At 40.7% G+C, this 19,995-nt stretch overlaps 1 protein-coding gene across 2 annotated transcripts in view; it reads right to left on the reverse strand.

Moving 5' to 3' along the window:
• The window catches only part of ADGRB3 (adhesion G protein-coupled receptor B3), a 692,295-nt gene extending 677,355 nt beyond the window's left edge, over positions 1-14,940 (reverse strand). The window contains exons 1-2 of one of the 2 annotated variants that reach the window (XM_036414772.2): positions 14,424-14,940; positions 10,916-11,687 (exon numbers count right to left, since the gene is read on the reverse strand). In XM_036414772.2, the coding sequence (XP_036270665.1) occupies positions 10,916-11,672 (757 nt within the window). In that variant the 5' untranslated portion in view covers positions 11,673-11,687; positions 14,424-14,940. Of the gene's footprint in view, positions 1-10,915; positions 11,688-12,791; positions 12,976-14,423 lie in introns of those variants that run through there. The other variant, XM_036414773.2, reaches the window with a different exon arrangement.
• Positions 14,941-19,995: the final 5,055 nt, after the last annotated feature.

A 19,995-nucleotide genomic window follows, 5' to 3' on the forward strand; every position in this document is an offset into this window, starting at 1 on the left:
CTGCGCTGTGCCAATGGAACAATGGTGCTCCACTGCATTCACTTCATCATATTTAAAGGTAAAATTATTGAATAATAAAAAAGGCCATTGTACATGGGAAATTTATCAGATACCACTTAGAAAATATACACTGTTTGCCCTCTATGTTCTAAAACCAAGGCCAGCCAAAGAGAGCTGACCACAAGCTGACATATCTGTAAAGGAAGCTGAACTCTCTGGGAAGCCAAAATAAATGAAAATTTCTCAGTCTACATTGCAGAAGCAGATCTTTGACAGTCTGCCAGATTTATGTAGAAAAATTACATAAACATATTTCTGTCTTCCTAAGGTGCCCTCTTTTCCACATTATAATTATTGTGAGTAGCTGACACAAGAACTATTTCCAAAGGCACCCAGTATATATTAAATATTTGTTATTATTGCCTATTCATAACAATTGTAAACTGTTTCAACAGAAGTTTAGAAAAAAGGCAGTTTAATCTTTTGTTCTTTTAGAAATTACTTCTTTTTCCTCTTTGATGTAAAAGAGAAATAGACTAACACAGAGGGGGGGAAACTGTAATTTTCTGTATGAAAATATAAGGTCAAACTTAACTGTCTCAATTTCTTTTTGAGAATGAAAAAGAAGGAAAAAATAAAAAGGTTTGTGTGTATTTTGCTTTTCTTTGTTTTGAAGGAGACAGCAAAATCAAAATGCAAAATGAAATCAAATTAGCAACTGAAATTTGGTTTTAATTTCATAATTCTATTAGCTTGATATAAAATTATAGCTAAGTCTTAATATGTCAGAATTATTTTATGTTTTATAAGGAAGTCTTAATGTTATTAGTGTTTAATTATCAACTCATAAAACTTTCTTTGACTTTCCAGTTCAAATGTTCTGGAGTCACATCAACATATTAGTATATGTATGAATGTATACATATTACTACATAATCTATAAGCTAAGCAATCAACAAACCAACAGGTAAATATAAAAAACACTTAAAAACCCTAAATTTAATAGAGTTATGAAGATGAACACATACTGAGTTCAGATTAAGTGTAAAAAATACCATTTCAGCTGAGCTTAAATGGCCAACTGATTTTCATTTTCCATATTTCAATTTTTTAAATTGTTATTATTTATTTATCTGTTTACTTGTCATGCTCTATATTACTAATCAGCAAGGAGGCTAATTATTACATAAGACCTTTTAGTACTTTAAAGGAAAAAATGAAACCTTTAAAATGTTGGTTTTGAACCTTCTGGTGAGTAATCAGAAATCCCCCACCATCAAAATTATACACCCCTGTGTTAGTCAGGGTCCCAGTAAGAAACTGACAATGTCCCCAATTACGGTAATTTGAGAAGAAAGTAAGGCATGGATATGCTCAGAGAAACCAAGTAGAGAAAATACAGTTTCTGGGGTTAGAAACATTGGGGATCCATTACTACTCATAGGTCCAAAGGGGTGGGAGAGAATGGCTGCCAGAGCTCAGTCTGCAGATTTATTTGGAAATCCTGTATAATAAAAGCATAGTATGCAAACTGTCCCCACAACTGGGAATTTGTCCAGGAGTTTGACCATAGGGCAGGGCCAACTGGGGGGAGGAAGGGAGGCCCTGTCTGGCAGCTGGTAGCTGCTAAGGACCCTACCAGTGCACAAATTTCATGCACTGGGGCTCCAGTAGTATGTAAACAGATTTTTGTCTTTCTAAATTGCCCTCTTTTCCACATTACAATAATTATGAGTAGCTAAGGACAGAAGCTGTGACTAAATAGAAGAGACACTAACCTTAGGGTCTTCAAAAGTACTTCTCACTGTACCATAACTAAAAAATGAAAGACATTTTATCTCTCTGAAACACAGATTTTACTAGAAATTCACAATGAAATGAATATCCAAGATAGATCTTGCTAAATCATCTTAGTAAATCTAGTCATACTCTGAGTTTGAAACCTACTGCTCTTTAAATTTAATGAGCTTAGACTGAAAATCAATAGTGTTTTTTGAGTTGTGCATCACAATTGTTTAAGTAATATATACTAAACAGAACAAAAATATAATCTAAGATTTAATTTGTAGAGCTTAGTCTGTATTAAGTAGTACAGCAAAGTATACTCTGATTAGTGTCCTGGCTGGACACCATCTAATTTTTTTAAATGATTGCATCTATCAAATATTAGATCTAAATGACACTCTCTTTTACATTATAGAGATGGTATTAAATATAAATTCCAATCTGGCTTATGTTCAGCTGAAATAATGTTCCCATCATATGTTTGCTAATTGGGATTCCATCAATGAGGCAAGTATTGGACTGATATTGATATAGGCCATTATAAGTTGGGAATTTGTGATTCAGATTTAAGTGCTTCAGAAACAAACAACAACAACAAAAAAAAAATACACACACACACAAACCCAAAATTCTGAAATTCTTCAGTTTTTCATTTGAACCAATTTGTATTAAAAATGTTAGAGAAAGGAAAACCACAGTCTTTAGAGGATTCTATGTAAATGGTACTTTTTAATGGAGCAACTACTACAAGTCTCACGGTTATTGCCTAAATAAAACAATATATGCAGCAGAGCTTTGCAAACTGGAAAGGAGTTCCTCAATGTTAGGTTTTATGTATCCTTTTAATTTATAAAATGTTTATTAAAAGTATTTACTTTTTAGGAGAGATATGTAGATGGAGCTTCTCTTAAAAATATGCTTATTGGAGCCCTAACCAGTTCAGCTCAGTGGATAAAGTGTTGAGCTACGGACTGAAGGGTCCCCGGTTAGATTCCAGTCAAGGGCATGTACCTTGGTTTCGGGCACATCCCCAGGAGGTGTGTGAAAGAGGCAGCTGATCGATGTTTCTCTCTCATCGGTGTTTCTAACTCTCTCTCTCTCTCTCTACCTTCCTCTCTGTAAAAATCAATAAAACGTTTTTAAAATGTACTTATTGGAGAATAAATTATTACTATTTAGATATGCAAGTGTAGAAATTGTTTTTGTTTGTTTTGTTTTGTTTTTTGTTTAATCCTGACCTGAGGATATTTTTCCATTGATTTTTTAGGGAGAGTAGGAGAGGGAAAGGCAGAGAGAAATATCTATGTGAGAGAAGCACATCCATTGATTGCCTCCTGCAGGAGCCCCAACCATGGCCCAAGTTGCAATCAAAACACATGTCCCTGACCAGAACTGAATCTGGGACCCTTTGGTGCACAGACCAACACTCTATCCACTGAGCCAAACCGATTCAGGCTAGAAATTGTGTTGTTGTTTTTTTAATTATTATTATCAAGTTTTCTTAAAAAGGAGGACCATCAGTAGAAATATCATGAAATAACACTGTAATATTCTCATCCAGAATGAATATATATATATATATATATATATATATATATATATATACACATACATACACATACATACACTAGGTGAGTGTTCATATTAGGTATTATATTTCTGAGAATAAATATATCTGTGACATTTACCACCTTACCATATTTATTTCTAGAAAATAATTTCACCAAGGTAATGGTCTCTGGTTGACTTCATAACTGATTTAATGCTTTTTTGTTAAGTCTAATTATTTTTTATTTTTATTCTAAATATCATAATTTGATATATCAGTTTTCCATGCACATACTTGCTGTTTTCCAAAATAACTCCCAACACCCAAATAAACGTGTTATTTAGAAGATACAGTTTGAGAATATAATTTCTAGAATTAAGGTTAGCAGGTAAATTATTTCATTTAACATGGTAGAAACCAAAGATTAACCATTTGACCTTTAATAGCATGTTCCAAGTATAATGAATATGTGATAGAGGATTGGTTATGAGAAAAGTGCACATCAGCAAACATGTCAGATTTCCAAAAGAATGTCTGTTCACTCAATTAATTTTGAGAGAAACCGATCCCATGCTAATGTATATGACTATGCATTTGTTACTTATCCCACCTTCTGTGCAAACTATAAGTATATTACTTTAGCAGATATGTAGCTAGGCCATTCTCTGCAAGTGAACAAAATTCTAAGTGACCGTTGAAAGATCATTGAACATAGAGCATTTGGCATTTTATGAAGTCTTATAGATATCACTTTGTAATTTTGTTTTTAAAAATATTAGAATCTTCAAATGAGTGCTAACAAAAAAAATCTGTTTACTTTTAAATATCTGAATATGTAAGGCGGTAGGGAGCTCTCGGGGCTCACTGGTCAGTAATAACTGATAACAGGTCCGCATGTTTCTTCAAATGCTTTAATATAGATGAGCATTTGAAGAATAATTCCTTTTCAAAACAGATATCACAACATAGTTTAATTTTGCATAGTGCAGCAAAGAGTGAAGTGCTTGAAAACTTTGATTTAAATAGCTTTGCAGGCTCTGGGCAGCAATGATATCCAAAGGACAGCATCCCAGGCCTAGAATGACTCACACACCGCTAGCTTTATCAGTTTGATGTATTAGTCATGCCTCCATCAACACAAGCGTACTGAGATGCTACATTTTCTTCATCGAAACAGACATACATTCAAATGCTTAATGATCCTTTGCTAAATGTCCCTAAATTTTCCTAAACAGGTTCAAAAAATTCAATGACAATCTACTTCATTACTTTTATCAATTCTCTACCACTTATAGTCAGAAGGCAAAAAAAAAAAAAAAAAAAGAGGTTTCAAAAACTAAATTGAGAGCCTTATATAGTGTGGACTAAGTGTTTTACATGTGTAATCTCATTTAATGCAATCCTCTATTGCAGTAGATTGATGATGAGTCAAGCTTGGTCACGCTCAGTCAACTTGTCAAAGATACTACAAGGTGGCTGAGTCACTTTGGGGACCCAAGTATATCATACAGCCAAACAGATCTTTCATTACAATGAAGTGACACATTCAGAAAAACTACACACCTCTCTGATTTTTATTAGTTAATTGAGTTGGGAAACATTTCCTTGGGGCTGGCAGGAAGTAAGCTATTCCAAGCCATTAATTTTATTGCTTTTATAAATACATTATGTCATTTCCTGTTCTCTCCTGAACCCTGAGAAATAAGCATTACTAACCTAGTATCAGTGGGGAAAAGTAGTATTACAGAATAACAGTTATGATGAGCAGATTCAAGCTCCACTCTCTTTGGGTAGGATCTTAAAACTCAGCACATGACATTTAAAAAAAAAAAAGTAAGAAGAGTATATTTTTTAATAAAGATTGATTTCAGATGATTATTAGAGGTAATACATACCAGACTTATTCTAAAGAATACTATCCTATCTAATAAAGAGGGAATATACTAATTGACTGCCATGCCCTCACAAAGATGGCAGTGCCCAGTCCCCTCAGCCCCACCTCATCCAACCTCAGCCCCCTAACCCCTCAGCCCTGCCTCACCCAGACCCTGCAGCATCCAGCCTCATCTACCCTCAGTCCCCCAGTCCCCTCAACCCCGCAGGGGAGGGCAGTTGGAGGTGATCAGACCAACAGGGGAGAGCATTTGGGGACAATCATAGTGGCAGGGGAGTAGTTAGGCATCAATCAGGCTGGCAGGGAAGTGAATAGGGGCTATCAGGCTAGCAGTCAGAGTGGTTAGGGGCAATCAGGCAGGCAGGCAAGTAAGTGGTGAAGAGCCAGCAGTCCTAGATTGTAAGAAGGATGTCCCACAGGGATTGGACCTAAACCAGCATTCGGACATCCCCTGAGGGGTCTCAGATTGGAGAGGGTGCAAGCTGGGCTGAGGGTCACCACCCCCACATACACAAATTTCATGTACCACACCTCTAGTCTTTTATAAAAGTATTCAATTAATAATAGAATTGGTCCTACTAAGAAATGAACTAAATAAAGCAATGCATGAAGCTTGATGTGAAGTAAAGAAAAATCCCCATCTCAATTTTGAAAGAAACTAACCTGCAGTACATTTATCTATAGCTATCATAAAATCCACTGAAACATACATGTTGGCACATGTGTGCATGCATGGCCCACATACATACATATACCAATTTTCATGTTAACATTTTAATTTAGCACCTACAAAAATTATGTTGCTATGTAATGGAGTTTTATTTCTTAAACAATATATATATAAGCTGCTTCCTAAATTGACAAAATTCTGAAATGGCAGAAGTAAAATTATGGCATTACTTGTCTAGGCCTACGATTTTCATATGCCTATAGGTCATAACCATGAGTGAGTAGCAAAAGCATTGAGCATGACCTACAAATACTTTTTCCTCCTTCTTTATATATGTTTGACTTCAAACTATAAAAGAGAGGATTTGAGAAATGTAATATTATAATATATAAGTAATACCAAAGCCAGAAGAGAGAAATAAAGACAAAAAGAAACTGGCCAATTTCCTTACCATATTTTTTGTAGACAGCATGTATACAAAGTTATATTTGTCATTAATCTCTTAAAATAGATATATATGAAATGGAGACTATTTCTCACTAGCTCCATTCTTTTCATCCATTTTAAATGCTATTAAGCAATACTTTGTGATCAAGGGATGGTATAAATAATACATTAATGGTATTGGAAATGAGACAAATGGCAGCCATCTTCCCCTAAGAATAGAAAGTAAAATATGGATGATTTCCCAGTATTATGTTTTTTTATTCTTTTAATTGTAATCAATTTATGTTATTTTTTCCTACTTAGATCTTTGCTTTGTTCACTTAATATTAATTTCAGCCAATATTTCCTGAAGCTCTGTTAAGCTCTGAATAGACAATTCGAAGACCCAGTCTTTATACTTGAAGAATTCCTGAGTTAGTTGAATGAGATGAAAATATAAATGAAAAATATACTGCAATATGACGAATGCTACAACAAAAGTACAGTATGTGCAAAGGGCTAGGGGACCAGCTAAGGGGCAGGGCAAACTGTCAGGATCTTTTTTTTCAAGGAGCAGCAGACTCGGTATCATGTTCCACATTCTGATGAAGAGTGTGGAACCCTGAGGAAGGTGCAAAAGTGTCTGAAACAGTAATGAGGGCAAAAAGAGCAAAAGTATTGATAGAAAAAAAATAGGATATAGACATACAAACAGCTCTAGATGATAAAGATATGCCTACTATTGCAAATACATACACACGCATGAGCTATATTTTATGCAGGCACATAGTGAGACTTCCCTTGGGTGGTAGAATGTCAAGGATCAGCAGAAGCAGAGTGGAAAAACAAGTGAGTGTGTGTGTGTGTGTTCAGATTTCCTGGAATCTATACAGGGATCCCAATTTCCATTCACATAAGTAGCACCATTGATGTAAGCAGAAAACAAAGGTCCCATTAAGGCTTATTATGTGATTTAAATACCCTGGCGTCAAATTCTTCTGCCAAAACTGTTTTAATTACCTTAAGGAAAGAAATAAGATCTTATATCACCATTTATATTTTAGCTGTATAGTCCAGAATCCTCTTTGGTAAAAGAGTTCTGGGAAACATAGTAAAGATCTTGTGAATAAATACCAATCTACCCCTTAGCTTCCATCTGAAAACCTGATAAACAGCATTGAGTTTTCTTTTTAAAAAAGAAAATTATACATACTACATATACGCAGTTTCTTTAAATAACTTCATGAAATAAGATATCATTAATTTTAAAAAGCTTCATTTAGTTGATGTACTTGGTTTTCAAAATTTCACTTAAAAAGTAGGGAATGACAACTAAGTTGCTCTAATCATATGCCACCCTTGACTATCTCAAATGTGATCTTAAAAAAAGAAGCTATTTAAATGCACTAAAATGTAACATTTAATGAAGCATCAGTCAAATAATGTTCTTTTATAACATATTACAGACAACATTTGTTATCATTGGTGTTGTCACTATAAACGCTGATAGTTTTCTTCTTGTTGTTTTCTGGCTATAAAATTCTTCAGTACATGAACGTATTATTAACTAACATTTTAGCAAAGATACTATCTCAAAGTTAGCATTTCATTTCTGGGAGGCCACAGTTTTCTCAAGTACTAAATATGATTTTGTAAATTCAATAGATACATTCAAAATATTTGGTATACCTTTGCTGTCACCATCAGCATCACACAAAATCATTTGGAATTGGATCTACTGGGTATAAGACTCTTCCTTCAAATTTGTGCCAATTCTATGATGTAATAAATGTGGAAAATATTCCTACTCAAGGCTTTTTGAGTCAGTGCATATCCCAGTGAATAAAATGGGAGTTGTAAACTGTGGGAAACAATCTTCTGCTTATACCTATGATATCATACAGTGCTTTTTTATTACTTTTCCATAGAAAATAGAAAGCATAAAGTAATATAGCATTGTTAAACCTCCTTTTAAAACTTAGGTTTCCATGTTACCATATAAAGGCATTTTGCAATAGTATTAGATACGAGTAGCACAACTAAATGTAATATTAACATCAAGCCATGTGAATATCATTGTGATCATTTATTTGAATTAAACAATTATTTCATAAGACTTTATATACCATTAACATCAAATATTTAAGATGTAAATTCTACTAAATTAGGAATGTGCAGATTTTTCACATGTCTTTCCTACAATGGGGCAGAGCCAGGAAGGTCTTCTTTGAACAAGGTATGGAGTGCTGTATAAGCTTTATAAGAATTACTTACAAATGCATCAACTACAATTATGTCACCAGGAATTACATATCCTTATCTTTCTGACTCAAAACACCTAAACAATTAAAGAGCACACATTTAGAATGCAGGCTGTGCAATTTTACTGATCTAGCCTATATTCTTCCCCTATTAGATGAACTTTTCCTACTCTGTCCTATCAACATGTGAACAGTTTTAATACAATCACTTTGGTGTCTCTCCTGTTTCATTTGCCAGCTCATTAGCCAAAAGTTATGTACATTCCCCCACAGGATTCCTACCTCTAAGGTCTAAAATCACTCCGTCTTAGTCATTTACAAGAACAAATGTCTGCCCTGTCCAACCTCTCTAAACCCCAGCACTCTCTCAGCCCAGATCCCATGATCATGGCCGGCAAAAACACCGAGAATCAAGCTTCACAGGCACACAATGACTCTGTTCAAGTGTCTTGCTGCCATCTTCAAAAAAGGGGCTGCGGGCCTGGCTTCACTTTCTCCTGCCATCAGCTGTAAGTCTGAAGGCAGAATCTCACTCACCGAAGAAACAAAGATTTTTATTCAAACAATAATGAAACAAACAAATAAAAACTCGTTTCTGGGAGTTAATTGTCTTATTAGCCAGCCTGTAACATCACATTTTCCATGTGTACTGTAGCTTCTTATTCTAGGGGACACTAATTAGCTTTGAATGGTGTTAAATACCATCCCCGCAGTTGCAAGTGCTTCTTGGGGATTTTTACTGGAGAAAAGAACTCCTGTAATTTAAAACCACTTTGTTTTCCTCAGGCACAGCTGTTAGGGGAATGCGGACCTGTAGAAACCTTACAGGCCCTTCACCCCTCTCCCATGCCCTTGCGCTGCATGTACCTTCTAACATCTTTCCCCGCTGGACCACTGCTCTCCCACAGTCCCCATCCCCCGCCCTGCTTTCCGCAGAGAAAACGCAGCTAGCTAGCTGGTTAAACCCTCCTCTCTCCCCCTCTCCCCTTACAAAGCCTTGGCTGCCCCTAAATAAAATGCTCCAACAACGTGTCAATTTTACATTGGCCACAAAGGCAACTTCTGTTGGGGGAGGGGGAGGAAAGGGGGACTGGAGCTTGGCTGTCCCTTGCCACAGACAGGGATCTTTGTGGCCACCAGAAAACATTTCCTGCATAAGCAATCAACGCTCGCTCTCTCTCTCTCTCTCTCTCTCTCTCTCTCTCTATCTATCTCTCTTTTTTTTTTTTTTTTTTTTTTTTGCAGGGCTGGGGAGCAAGAACGAATCTCCTGGAACAAATGGAACGCCTCCATGCACCATCCCAACAGGAAACTCGTTTTCTCAAAATATGCCCCTCTCTGGCATTATTAAACATGATCCACAGGCTCACATCCTCCGGTCGCTTCCCCCACCACAGGGTGGAAGCTCTAAGTCTCTCCTGTACTTTCTTCTTCCTCCGCATTTCCGTTGCACGGTTCCATCCATCCATCTAGCTCATCTCCCAGGGGCTCCCTCTCTCCTCCTTTGTATCCACAGGGGACCACGAAGAGCAAAATCACAAAATCACAAAAAATCACGCAGCGCGGATAACAGGTCTTAGGGTCTGCCTGCGTGTTAATTCCGCCCTTCTCCCCTGATTGCACACAGCTTCCCAGCCTGGGGACCTCCAGGTCCATGGGGGCTCTCCTGACCCCCTGAAAGGCCCAGCACCAGCAGGGTTTATATGTGCGAAGCAGCATCTGCACGTCGCCCGCCTGCAGGGTCACATGTCACATGTACCAACCTGTCACATGGCACATGTACCCTTGTCACATGTACCAACTTGCTTACTGACTTTGTGTCACCTTTTAGTCCTGAGCCCCAAGGCTGGGGAGGGGTCATGGATAAGAAGAAGAAGGGGGCTAAAGAGAGGAAGGGAAGGGACTTGGTCAGGGACGAAAGGGAGAAGGGAGGAAACAGGCTAAAAATCCATTTTACAGGTGTCCTGGGTGAGTCTGTGTGTGTAGGTTTCCCCAAGGGGCTCACCCATCTCCAGTGCAAGTGGTCTCCCGCGTTTTGTTTTGTGTTTTCATCCTTTCTCATGAATATTCCACCCGCACTTCCGGGGCACGTGGCTGAGACCTATCCCATCCTCACCGCCCCATCTCTTAAAATCCTGACACCTAAGAGACTAGCCTCCAAGACCTTTATCGGTATGGATCACACATCAAATGAATCCAAAGATGACGGTGTTCAAGGAGCAACACTTGGGCCCAAGAGTTGAAACAGCACGTTTAAGGCCATCCCCCTGATGCCCCTCCCCCTCCCTGCTTCTCCTCCCCCCCCCCCCCCCCCTCTTGGGGACACTTACCTTCTTTGGGCGGTCGCTTGGCCTCCCTGGTGAGATTGCAGACCTGGGTGGTTTGCAGCTCTTGGGTCAGGCAGCCCTCGGTCTGCTCATTCAGGGGTAACACCACGTTATTTAGCAAAACCAGCGACTGGTCGTCAATCCCCCACTCTCCCAGGTGCTGAGGACAGGTGCATCGTGTATACATGATCCCACAGGCTTCTGTTCGCCCATTTTCCGATTTTAAGCAGCTCTCCAACCAAGTGCATAATACATGGCAGCCAAACTGGCTTGGGCTCACCTTATTCAATACCAAAAACTCAAAAAAAGATTTCTGGTCTTCTTCCCCTTTTTTCTGTAATCCTGGGAAGTCGGTGGGAAATACCCGGCGGATCTGAATGAAATTTTTATCGTACTGTAGAAAAACGAAAGCATTCTTGGAATGGCAGAGTTGCATTATAGACTGATTCTTTCTTAGGAGATCCTTTATTTTCTCATGAGAGAAATGATCAAACTGGTAAGCCAGGAGGGAAAAGTTAGAGCAGCTAAGGTCTTTTTTGGAAAATTTCAGGTAAATGCTATATTTGGTTGGATCTGGATTTTCCAGTGTCCAAGTGCAGTTTGTAAAGTTTTTGGGAAACATTTCACTTACAGAATACGATCCATAAATGACTCCCTTCACCAAAGTTGAACACCAGAAGTCTTGGGCAGCATTAAATCCAAACATAACCAGGAGATAGGTGGAAAATATATAAATCAGCAGGTTACGAACAGCCTTCATCCTATGTCATTTGGCCTGCAAAAAATGGCAATGAAAGTAAAATGCAAGTAGGAGTCTACATGCATTGAAAAAGAAACCCTTCCAATGTTACAGCCAGCTGTTTTCAAGATTTCAGTTAAAAAAGAAAAAGAAGAAAAGAAAAACCCTTTTTGAAAGAAGGACAGGTAATTTTTATTTTATAAAGCCAGGAAATTATCTGTTGCTGTGTGAACAGCGCCCTCAAGTGGTCATTCATAATGGCCAAATTCTCTACATTCAATTTAAAAATACTTAATAGATGAATAGGAATGCCCTAATTTATCTACCAGGATTTACCCCAAATGCATTATAATTCTATTGGGAAAAAAGAGGAAAACATGACTTTTTTAAAAAATAGTTTATCCTAAATGTTAATTTTAAAAATATTTTTTAGCAACCTATAAACCTTTCCTCTCCCTCAGCCTTCTGCCTGCAGTAAACATCATTGTACAAAATCTAATCTGATAATCTGGGAACAGCTGTCATCACATTGCTTTTCTCTTAAATGTTAAAGTAATTATGGTACACGAGAGCCATGATTTTAAAAGCACAAATGATAATGTGTTGCATAGTCTCCTAAATGTCCCTACACGTCTTTGCAGGGGCCACGGTGGGAAACGATGAGAAATTCCTGTGCAAAAACCTCAGCATTCATGTGGATTAGCATGTTTTTAAAAACATCATCTGAGAAAAGGGCATAGTGGCTACATACACAGGCAGGCTTGTTTGACATCACGACTGAGAACCAGAATTTAAAGCAGTCATTTCAATGTGACAAACCCTCTCTTGGGATACATAAAGTGGATCACTGTATTAGTATCAGTATCGAAAGGTGATGTCAGTGAAAAAAAATCCCAGAAACACACTAATTGAGCTGCCTTTAGCCTTTTAATTGTTTTTTTTTTTAATTCAGGCTATTTTATCTATGGTGATCTACTGTAATTTAAGATTTACACATGGTAGATAAGAGACAGAATTTTCTTTCTTACAGATTTCAATTACAGAATCACTCCCTTTCCAATAACAGCTCCAGAGCTCCTTCCTCTTCCTTAAAAAAAAAAATTGATCTTGCATAATAGAGTAATCCTTGGTTATATTTACCTCTGTAAGTTGTTATCCAAAAATAACTTGGATTTTTTTTTTTTAGCTTTAACCTTTAAGAAGTTATTTCTTAGAATAAATGACACTGCTTTTTTGTTTGTTTGTTTAGCCTTTGAGCTGAGAAAAGTGATGCCAAGTTAATTTAAAAAGTCTAGGCTGCAGTCTCTTCCACTATTCCGTAATCAGAGACAGACAGACAGAGGTATAGAGAGTTATGAGTTTTCATGTTTTTTTGCCTGGGTCCTCTCTGAACCAAAGGATAAAACCGGCTCCCTCCCCATTGCATAACACACACTGACACATGCACACAAAACCCAGGGACCCAAGTCCCTGAAGAAAGATCCGCATTGTCCAGATCATAATTCAAATTCTGTGTCTTGATATGGGCATAAACAGCAGCAACTTTAAATCTCTATATGGCAGCAGTTCTAAAATAACGTCAGAACTGCTGGGACTATCAAAACAGTGTTCTCTGTTTCAAGCATACAGCTCCATGAATAATGCATTTTTCTTCCTGAGGAAATAAAGCCAATGGGCATTTAAAGGTTTAAAAAAAAATAGGGAAAGTTGTAGGACATTCTGGAAATAATTTCCTCCTTTTTTGCTGTAGCACTTTGCAGGCAATGCAGGTCTGCGCAGTGTTCTTGAGGATAGAGTGTAGGCGTTGAGAGCCAATGTGACAATAAGTGTCTAAATTAGGAATTCCATCCGTGAGAAGGGGCTTCATTTTATCATCACTAACTCAAACAGAGGCCGTATTTTTCCCCCTAATGAAATCCAGTACTTTTGCTTCCATGTATCTGGCAGTGCATGTCTGCAGTGCTGTGCTCATCGAGGATTAGAAAGAGTGGGGAAATGGCTCTGATTTCACTTTCAAGCCTGCCCAAGGGGGCCCCCTCGTAATGTCTTTTTTTTTTTAATCATGAAGCCTCGATTGCGAAGTCTTGTTTGATTCTAGATAATAAAAAATGAGTAACTGTATTCTGCTCTTCCTCTCACCCCCCCCCCCCCCCTTCCCAACCCCTGACTGCAGAGCCAGTTCAAACAATTGTATTTCCCTCTTCTAAAAAACGAAAGGCTGGGATGGAGGCTGTCTAAGGGCTGGCCACCGAGGTCTCAAGGATGCCATTTATTTATTTATTTATTATTTCTCTCCTACCGAGAAGCAAACCGGCGTTCAGTTTAGCCATCCTCCAAACTGATTTTTCTGGGTGACACTTTAGTGGAGCCGAACATAGACGGCGCCATCACTCCACGAAAGGCTCCCCTTTCGGAGGAGACCCACTGCTTCCCCTCAACTTCCTTTTTAACCTTAAAAATCTCTCCTCGTACAACCACCCCCGTCACACACACAAGGAACGGTCAGATTGTCGGGGTCTCCCTGCCCGTATCCCTCCCGACCCCGCTCATCCTCCCTGGAAGAAGCAGACTTCCCCAACTTTTCAGCTGCGGCGGCGGCGTTCAAGTCCATGCAGAGGCAGCGGGGTTTGCTCCCAGCCCCTCTGGCTGCCAGCAACAGCCTGCCCTCCCCCTGCCCTCCCTCCTCCCTCCGCAGGCTCCTCGGCGGGGGACCCCCCACCCCAGAGGGAAGGTGACCCCGAGACCCCCTTCCTCCCTCCCTCCCTTCCTTACCTTCCACTCCGAAAGCTCAGCGAGGCTCTTGCTCTAAGACACCAGCACAGGCGCGCGTCCCAGCAGCACTGACGGAGAGGCGCCCCTTCGGTCCCAGGCACCACCGTTGCCCATCTTCCCCGGCTCCGCTTCCAAAATCAGGATTTATAGAGATATAGATATATGTGTCTATATTATTTTCTTAAATGCACACATAGGAGGAGCAAACGATGGGGGAGAGAACATCAATCAGGGGACGGGTGGGAGGAAAAAAAACGCCTCCAGGACCCTCGATCCTGTCCTGACGCCGTATCCAACCCAGCGCCCGGGGCGCGCGGAGGGTGACCCCCTAAGAGAGACTCTTAAGAAAACAAAATAAAAAATAAAATAAAAAAATGCAAAATGCTAGGGGCTGAAGAGCGAGGATTTGTTTGTACCAAATCTATACACTCAACACATCGATGAGCCAAGAAGCAGAGAGAGAGAGAGAGAGCGCGCAGAGACGAGAAGTGGCGGCGGCGGCGGCGGCGGCGGCTCGGGCAGAGGTGCCGGGGCGGCGGGTTTCTCGCCGGAGTGTCCCCGGTCCGATCGGCAGGCTGGAGCGTCTGCTCTCCTCTCTCCGCCGGCCCCCCGCCTCCTCCCGTTCCTCCTCCTCCTCCTCCTCCCCCCGCCCCGCAGGTACGGCTGGACGGACAGACGGCGGCTCGGGAGAGGGGGTGGACCGAATCCTGGGCTGGCGATGCCGGAAAGCTGTTTGAATGCCCAGCGAGGACGGAGGCGCAATAGTAAAAAGCTCTGCCTCGCGTGTGCGCGCCGGCGCGCGGCGCTCGCGCTCTCCCGGGGGCGCGCGCTGGGGAGGGGAGGGGGGGGGGTGCGCGTCCCCGGGGCCCGCGCGCGCGCCGGCCTCCCGCGTGCTCGTGGGCGAGCGCGTGCCCGAGCGCCCCGCGCCCGCTCCGAAGCCGTGCGCCCGGCGGCGGCGGCGGGAGAGAGGCTCCGAGCGCGCGGCGCCGCAGCTGCGCCTCCCGGGGGTGCGCCTCCCCCAAGGGGCGGCGGGGTGGGAGGGGAGGGGGACCTCCGCGGGGCGGGGAGAGGAGGGGGAGCGGCGGGAGGGGGTCGCAGCGGAGCTTCAGCCCGGGCTGCGGTGCGCTTGGCACGTCACGGCTACTCAAAACCAAGCACGTCCCGAAAGCGGTATTTTTCCTGCGTCTGGGAGGCTGGTGCATCCTCAGTTCCCACCGTGGGGGCTAGCGACGGGCCCACTGTAGGAGGAACTCGGTGGGAGGCCGGGGACAGGGGGTGCTGGAGACGGGGGAGGCGGCCCCGGAGCGCTGGGAAGTGAACATGGACTTGATCTTTCCGTGTCAGCGCGAACCTGTGGCTGGCGAAGGGCTGTCATGTCAGCACCGGGTTCGGAGGGGGGCTCAGAGGAGCCGGTGGTCCACAGCGGAGGAGGGGGCGCGGCGCAGCTCCGGACCTGCTGCGTGTCTCCGGATGGAACAAGACTAGTTTTTTGTGTGTGTGTGTGTGTGTGTGTGTGTGTGTTTTGTTTTTTTTATCAGCGAGGCTGCAATTAACATCTTATTTGTTCTGGCTAGAGACAGGCTTTGTCCGGACCGCGGTGAGGCGACTGAGGTTGGGCATCTTTGCATTGCTTTCTGCATGCAATGGGATCCTGGGGGTGGGGTTTCAACTTTTTGTGTTCTTAATGTATCCGATTCTTTTACAAGTTTCCCTAGTAACAGGTTTGGGGAAGAAACAAGGGAAGGGGTGGGAGAGAGGCTAGCAGATTCTTGATGTAGCTGCAGGAGAAAAAGAGATCCATGTCCACCACTCCCCACCTTTATTTATTTGTTTATTTAGCCTCCTGGACAGTTAGTGGGCTGACAAGTATTTGATGATGTAGCTTCAGTTACATGCTGCAAAAGGCCATTCACCTACTGATGATGTATGTCTCCACTTATACACACAGTTGGTGGCTTGCAATACAAGTACTAAATGGCTCCCGTGATATGGTGGGTGGACCATAATGGGTCATTCACATCAAGTGTCCGAGTCTTCCTAAGGGTGAGTGGCTTGAACGGCAGTTGAAGTTGAATAGTAAAACAATTTTCCATCTTTTCCTTTCCTGACTTTTTCTGCATTTTTCCTTCTCTAGTTCTTACTCTGCTTGGGGCGATTAGATAGCCAAGAACGTCATTTTAAAATAGGATCATAGTGAAAACAGGAGTGTCAGTGATCTTGTAGTCACACAAGTGGTCAGAAATATTAAAAGGGGCCATTTACTTTTTAATAAACATTAATAGGGTGATCCTCTTCAAGGCTTTCTTTTCTAGGACAAGTGTTCAGAATAACACCCCATGAAAGGAAACAGTTCATCACCCCCCATCCAGCAGGCTTTAGCCATGTTCTAGGAAAATTCACTGTTGAGAGAGCAGCCTGGGTGGCGTTGTGGTTTTGTGTCATTTTTAGTTCATAATATGTTTTTTATTCGCTTAAGAGAGTGTGAAAGGAAAATAAGATTTATGTTCAGGCGCAATTCAAAACATTGTGTCTTAAGCAAACACATTCTCTTTTAAAAACAAACATCGTTAAGCAATGCAAAAGAGAAACGTTTCATCTTTTTCAATTTCCATAGAGATTGTGATTATGATACTTGCAAGACATTTTGGTCAGTTCTGTTATTTTGCCAAGAGCCAAAAAATAAAGACTTTAATGACATGTAAAAAAAAAAAAAAAAAAAAAAAAAAAAAAAAAAAAACGGAGGGGAGGAGGATATGTTGCATGGTTTGTACATAAAAAAGGAGAGAAAACCATGTGAGGTTTAGCTGTACTTTTATTTCACATCGAGTGGTTTCTCCCATCATCTTTGAACGCTGTGATTTTGATGTTTCTTAGAAAAATCTTAAAGCCATGACACAGGAATATAAGAATGATAGCCGAAAGGGACAGTTTAAGATGCCTTAATCCTAAAGGGAAAGGATCACTCACTCCTGGGGTCATTTACATTCATGTAGGATACAGGGCTGGGTCGGAGAGAAAGCCACCCTTAATAAAGCACTTCACCCTTCACACTGTTACCCATAACCTTCATAAATTGCAGGCTACCGAGCCAGCCTGATGATGATCCTGCTGAGGTGTATTTATAGCCGCTGATTTGTGGATGATAAATATGCCAGGCAGAACATGGTCTCCAGTAACCCTGGCCCGGTCTGACTTCCTCAGGTGCTCATAATCAAAAAGCGCAACAAGAACCATCTATGGAGAATCTGGTCTCTGGACCCTGACCACAGCACAATCTAAAACAAGGAAGAGCCACCCTGATTCACCGTCTGCACTAGGTTCCACCTGAAAGCACTGCTGACATATTGACCCAACAACAAAAAAAAGCAACAATGTACACACTGTGGGCTCTCTGTGTCCTTTCCTCATATTGAGCTTGCTCTGGTTTTTATGCTTTACTACATTTTAAGATTACCATTCCAAATTAAAATCATCAACCTTCATTGGCCTCTTCACAAGTGTGCACGCACACGCACATGTTTATATGTCTATATGTACATAAACACATGCACACATATTTTACATATACACAAAATGTATATCCTATATAATAAAAGGCCAATGTGCAAATTGTCCCCTTGACTGGGTGATCTACCAGGAGTTCAACCAGAGTTCAACCATGGGGCGGGGCTGGCTGGCCAACCATCCAAGGCCCATCCCCCAGCCAGCCCTGCCCCTGACCATAGGGGGCAGGGCCAGCCAGATCCCACCCATGCATGAATTTGTGCACTGGGCCTTTAGTGTGTGTGTGTGTGTGTGTGTGTGTGTGTGTGTATTTCAGTTGTTATACAACATACAATTATTTGGGGCAATGGTTTCAGTGCATTTGTTTTATATCTTCAATAAAGTATTCTCACCCCAAAATTATAGGATTAATTGCATAAACTAATTTTCATTTACATTTCCTGGCCACCTTTCAAAAGGACTATTGAGAAACCAGTGTTCTTGTAGTCTCTTTGATTTGTGGATAAACAAACAAAAAAAAGAAGCAAACAAACAAACAAACAAAAAAAGAAATGTGTCCTTTAGAAGAAAACATGCTGAAATCCTTTTTTAAAAAACCCTGGTTACTTCTCATGGCACATCCAATAAATCCAAACCCTTAATCATGGTCCACAGTGCCCTACATCATCTGACTCTTATTTCTCTTTCATCCTGAGCCACACTTCTGCTTACTTATGATGCCTAAACTACATCAATCTTTCTGTGTCTCAAAGAAATTTTCCCCTTCCAGCCTTCCTGTAGAAGTGAACTTTCCTTCTCTTGCTGTTGGGATAACTTATTGACCTGTCCTTCTCTCATCCCTCAGGCTTCATCTTCAAAATCCTCTCTTCAGAGAAGCTTTTTTTATTTTTTAACCACCCAATCTATGGTGTCTCTCCTTATATTTTCTTTCAAGGCACTCATTTATCTGTTGTGCAGTACTTGCTCATTTTTTATTTTTTAATGTTCTTTATCTGTTTTCCTCATTACCCTATAAACTTCATCTTTATACAGGGTGGGGCAAAATTACAAAAAGCAGGTTTATAATTATGAATATGCAAAATACAGAATTTATTCTTGAATTATTAATCACTATACTTTTCCATATGACCAATTGTAAACCTATGTTTACCCCACCCTGTATACTCTTGTCTATCATAGCAAATGGCACATGATAAGTGCTTAATCGATATTTAGTGAGTCCATTACAATTGACAACATATTAAATTCCACAGGTTGTAAATTCCATTGAAATAATATCTATTTTAAATATACAGAACATATATTTGTATCACAATTCATCTAGAATTCTCTTTTCCCTGGACTAAGCACTTAGTTTTCCTCATGTGTTTCTCATTTGACGTGGTCTCCAGATTCTCCATCTTTAGGGCTACTTTCCATTGACATTACCTCAGTTTTTCACAGTTCATTGATGTTCTAATTTAAAAAATAGGTTAGCTTTAAAATGTTCAGTGTAGATACTGTAAATCTGTCTGGTTCAAATTAATAAATGTTTACTGGGCATCTTCTTAGCCAAACTCTGTAGTTATAAGGATGCATATCTCAGAATCTTTCATATGAGGAGAAAAAGGCTTTCAACTCCCTGAAATGAACCTAGAATAGATGTGTTTAACACATCATTAAAAGCACATACTCCAGAAAAGACATGCTGTAAGATGTTTGGGAAACAGAAGTGGCAAGTATAGTCCACTTGTGATGATTGTCTCTATTGGTAGAGAAAGTTAATACACAGCTAGCCACTGCTTAATTATAAAGTGTAAATAGGTAAATTTCTCAGAGGCAAAAGCTAGGATAGTTATGAGAAGTGTGGATTGTGAGTGGTGGGTGAGGGGGCATATGATTGGTGTGAGAGATCAGAGAATATTCACCATTTGATCAGAGACCAGAAGGGCATTAAGAGATGACTAATCAGCCAAAACCGGCTTGGCTCAGTGGATACAGCATTGGCCTGCGGACTCAAGGGTCCCAAGTTCGATTCTGGTCAAAGGCATGTACCTGGGTTGCGGGCATATCCCCAGTAGGGGGTGTG

Source organism: Pipistrellus kuhlii, unplaced genomic scaffold (genome assembly GCF_014108245.1).
Source record: "Pipistrellus kuhlii isolate mPipKuh1 unplaced genomic scaffold, mPipKuh1.p scaffold_m20_p_5, whole genome shotgun sequence".
NCBI lineage: Eukaryota > Metazoa > Chordata > Mammalia > Chiroptera > Vespertilionidae > Pipistrellus > Pipistrellus kuhlii.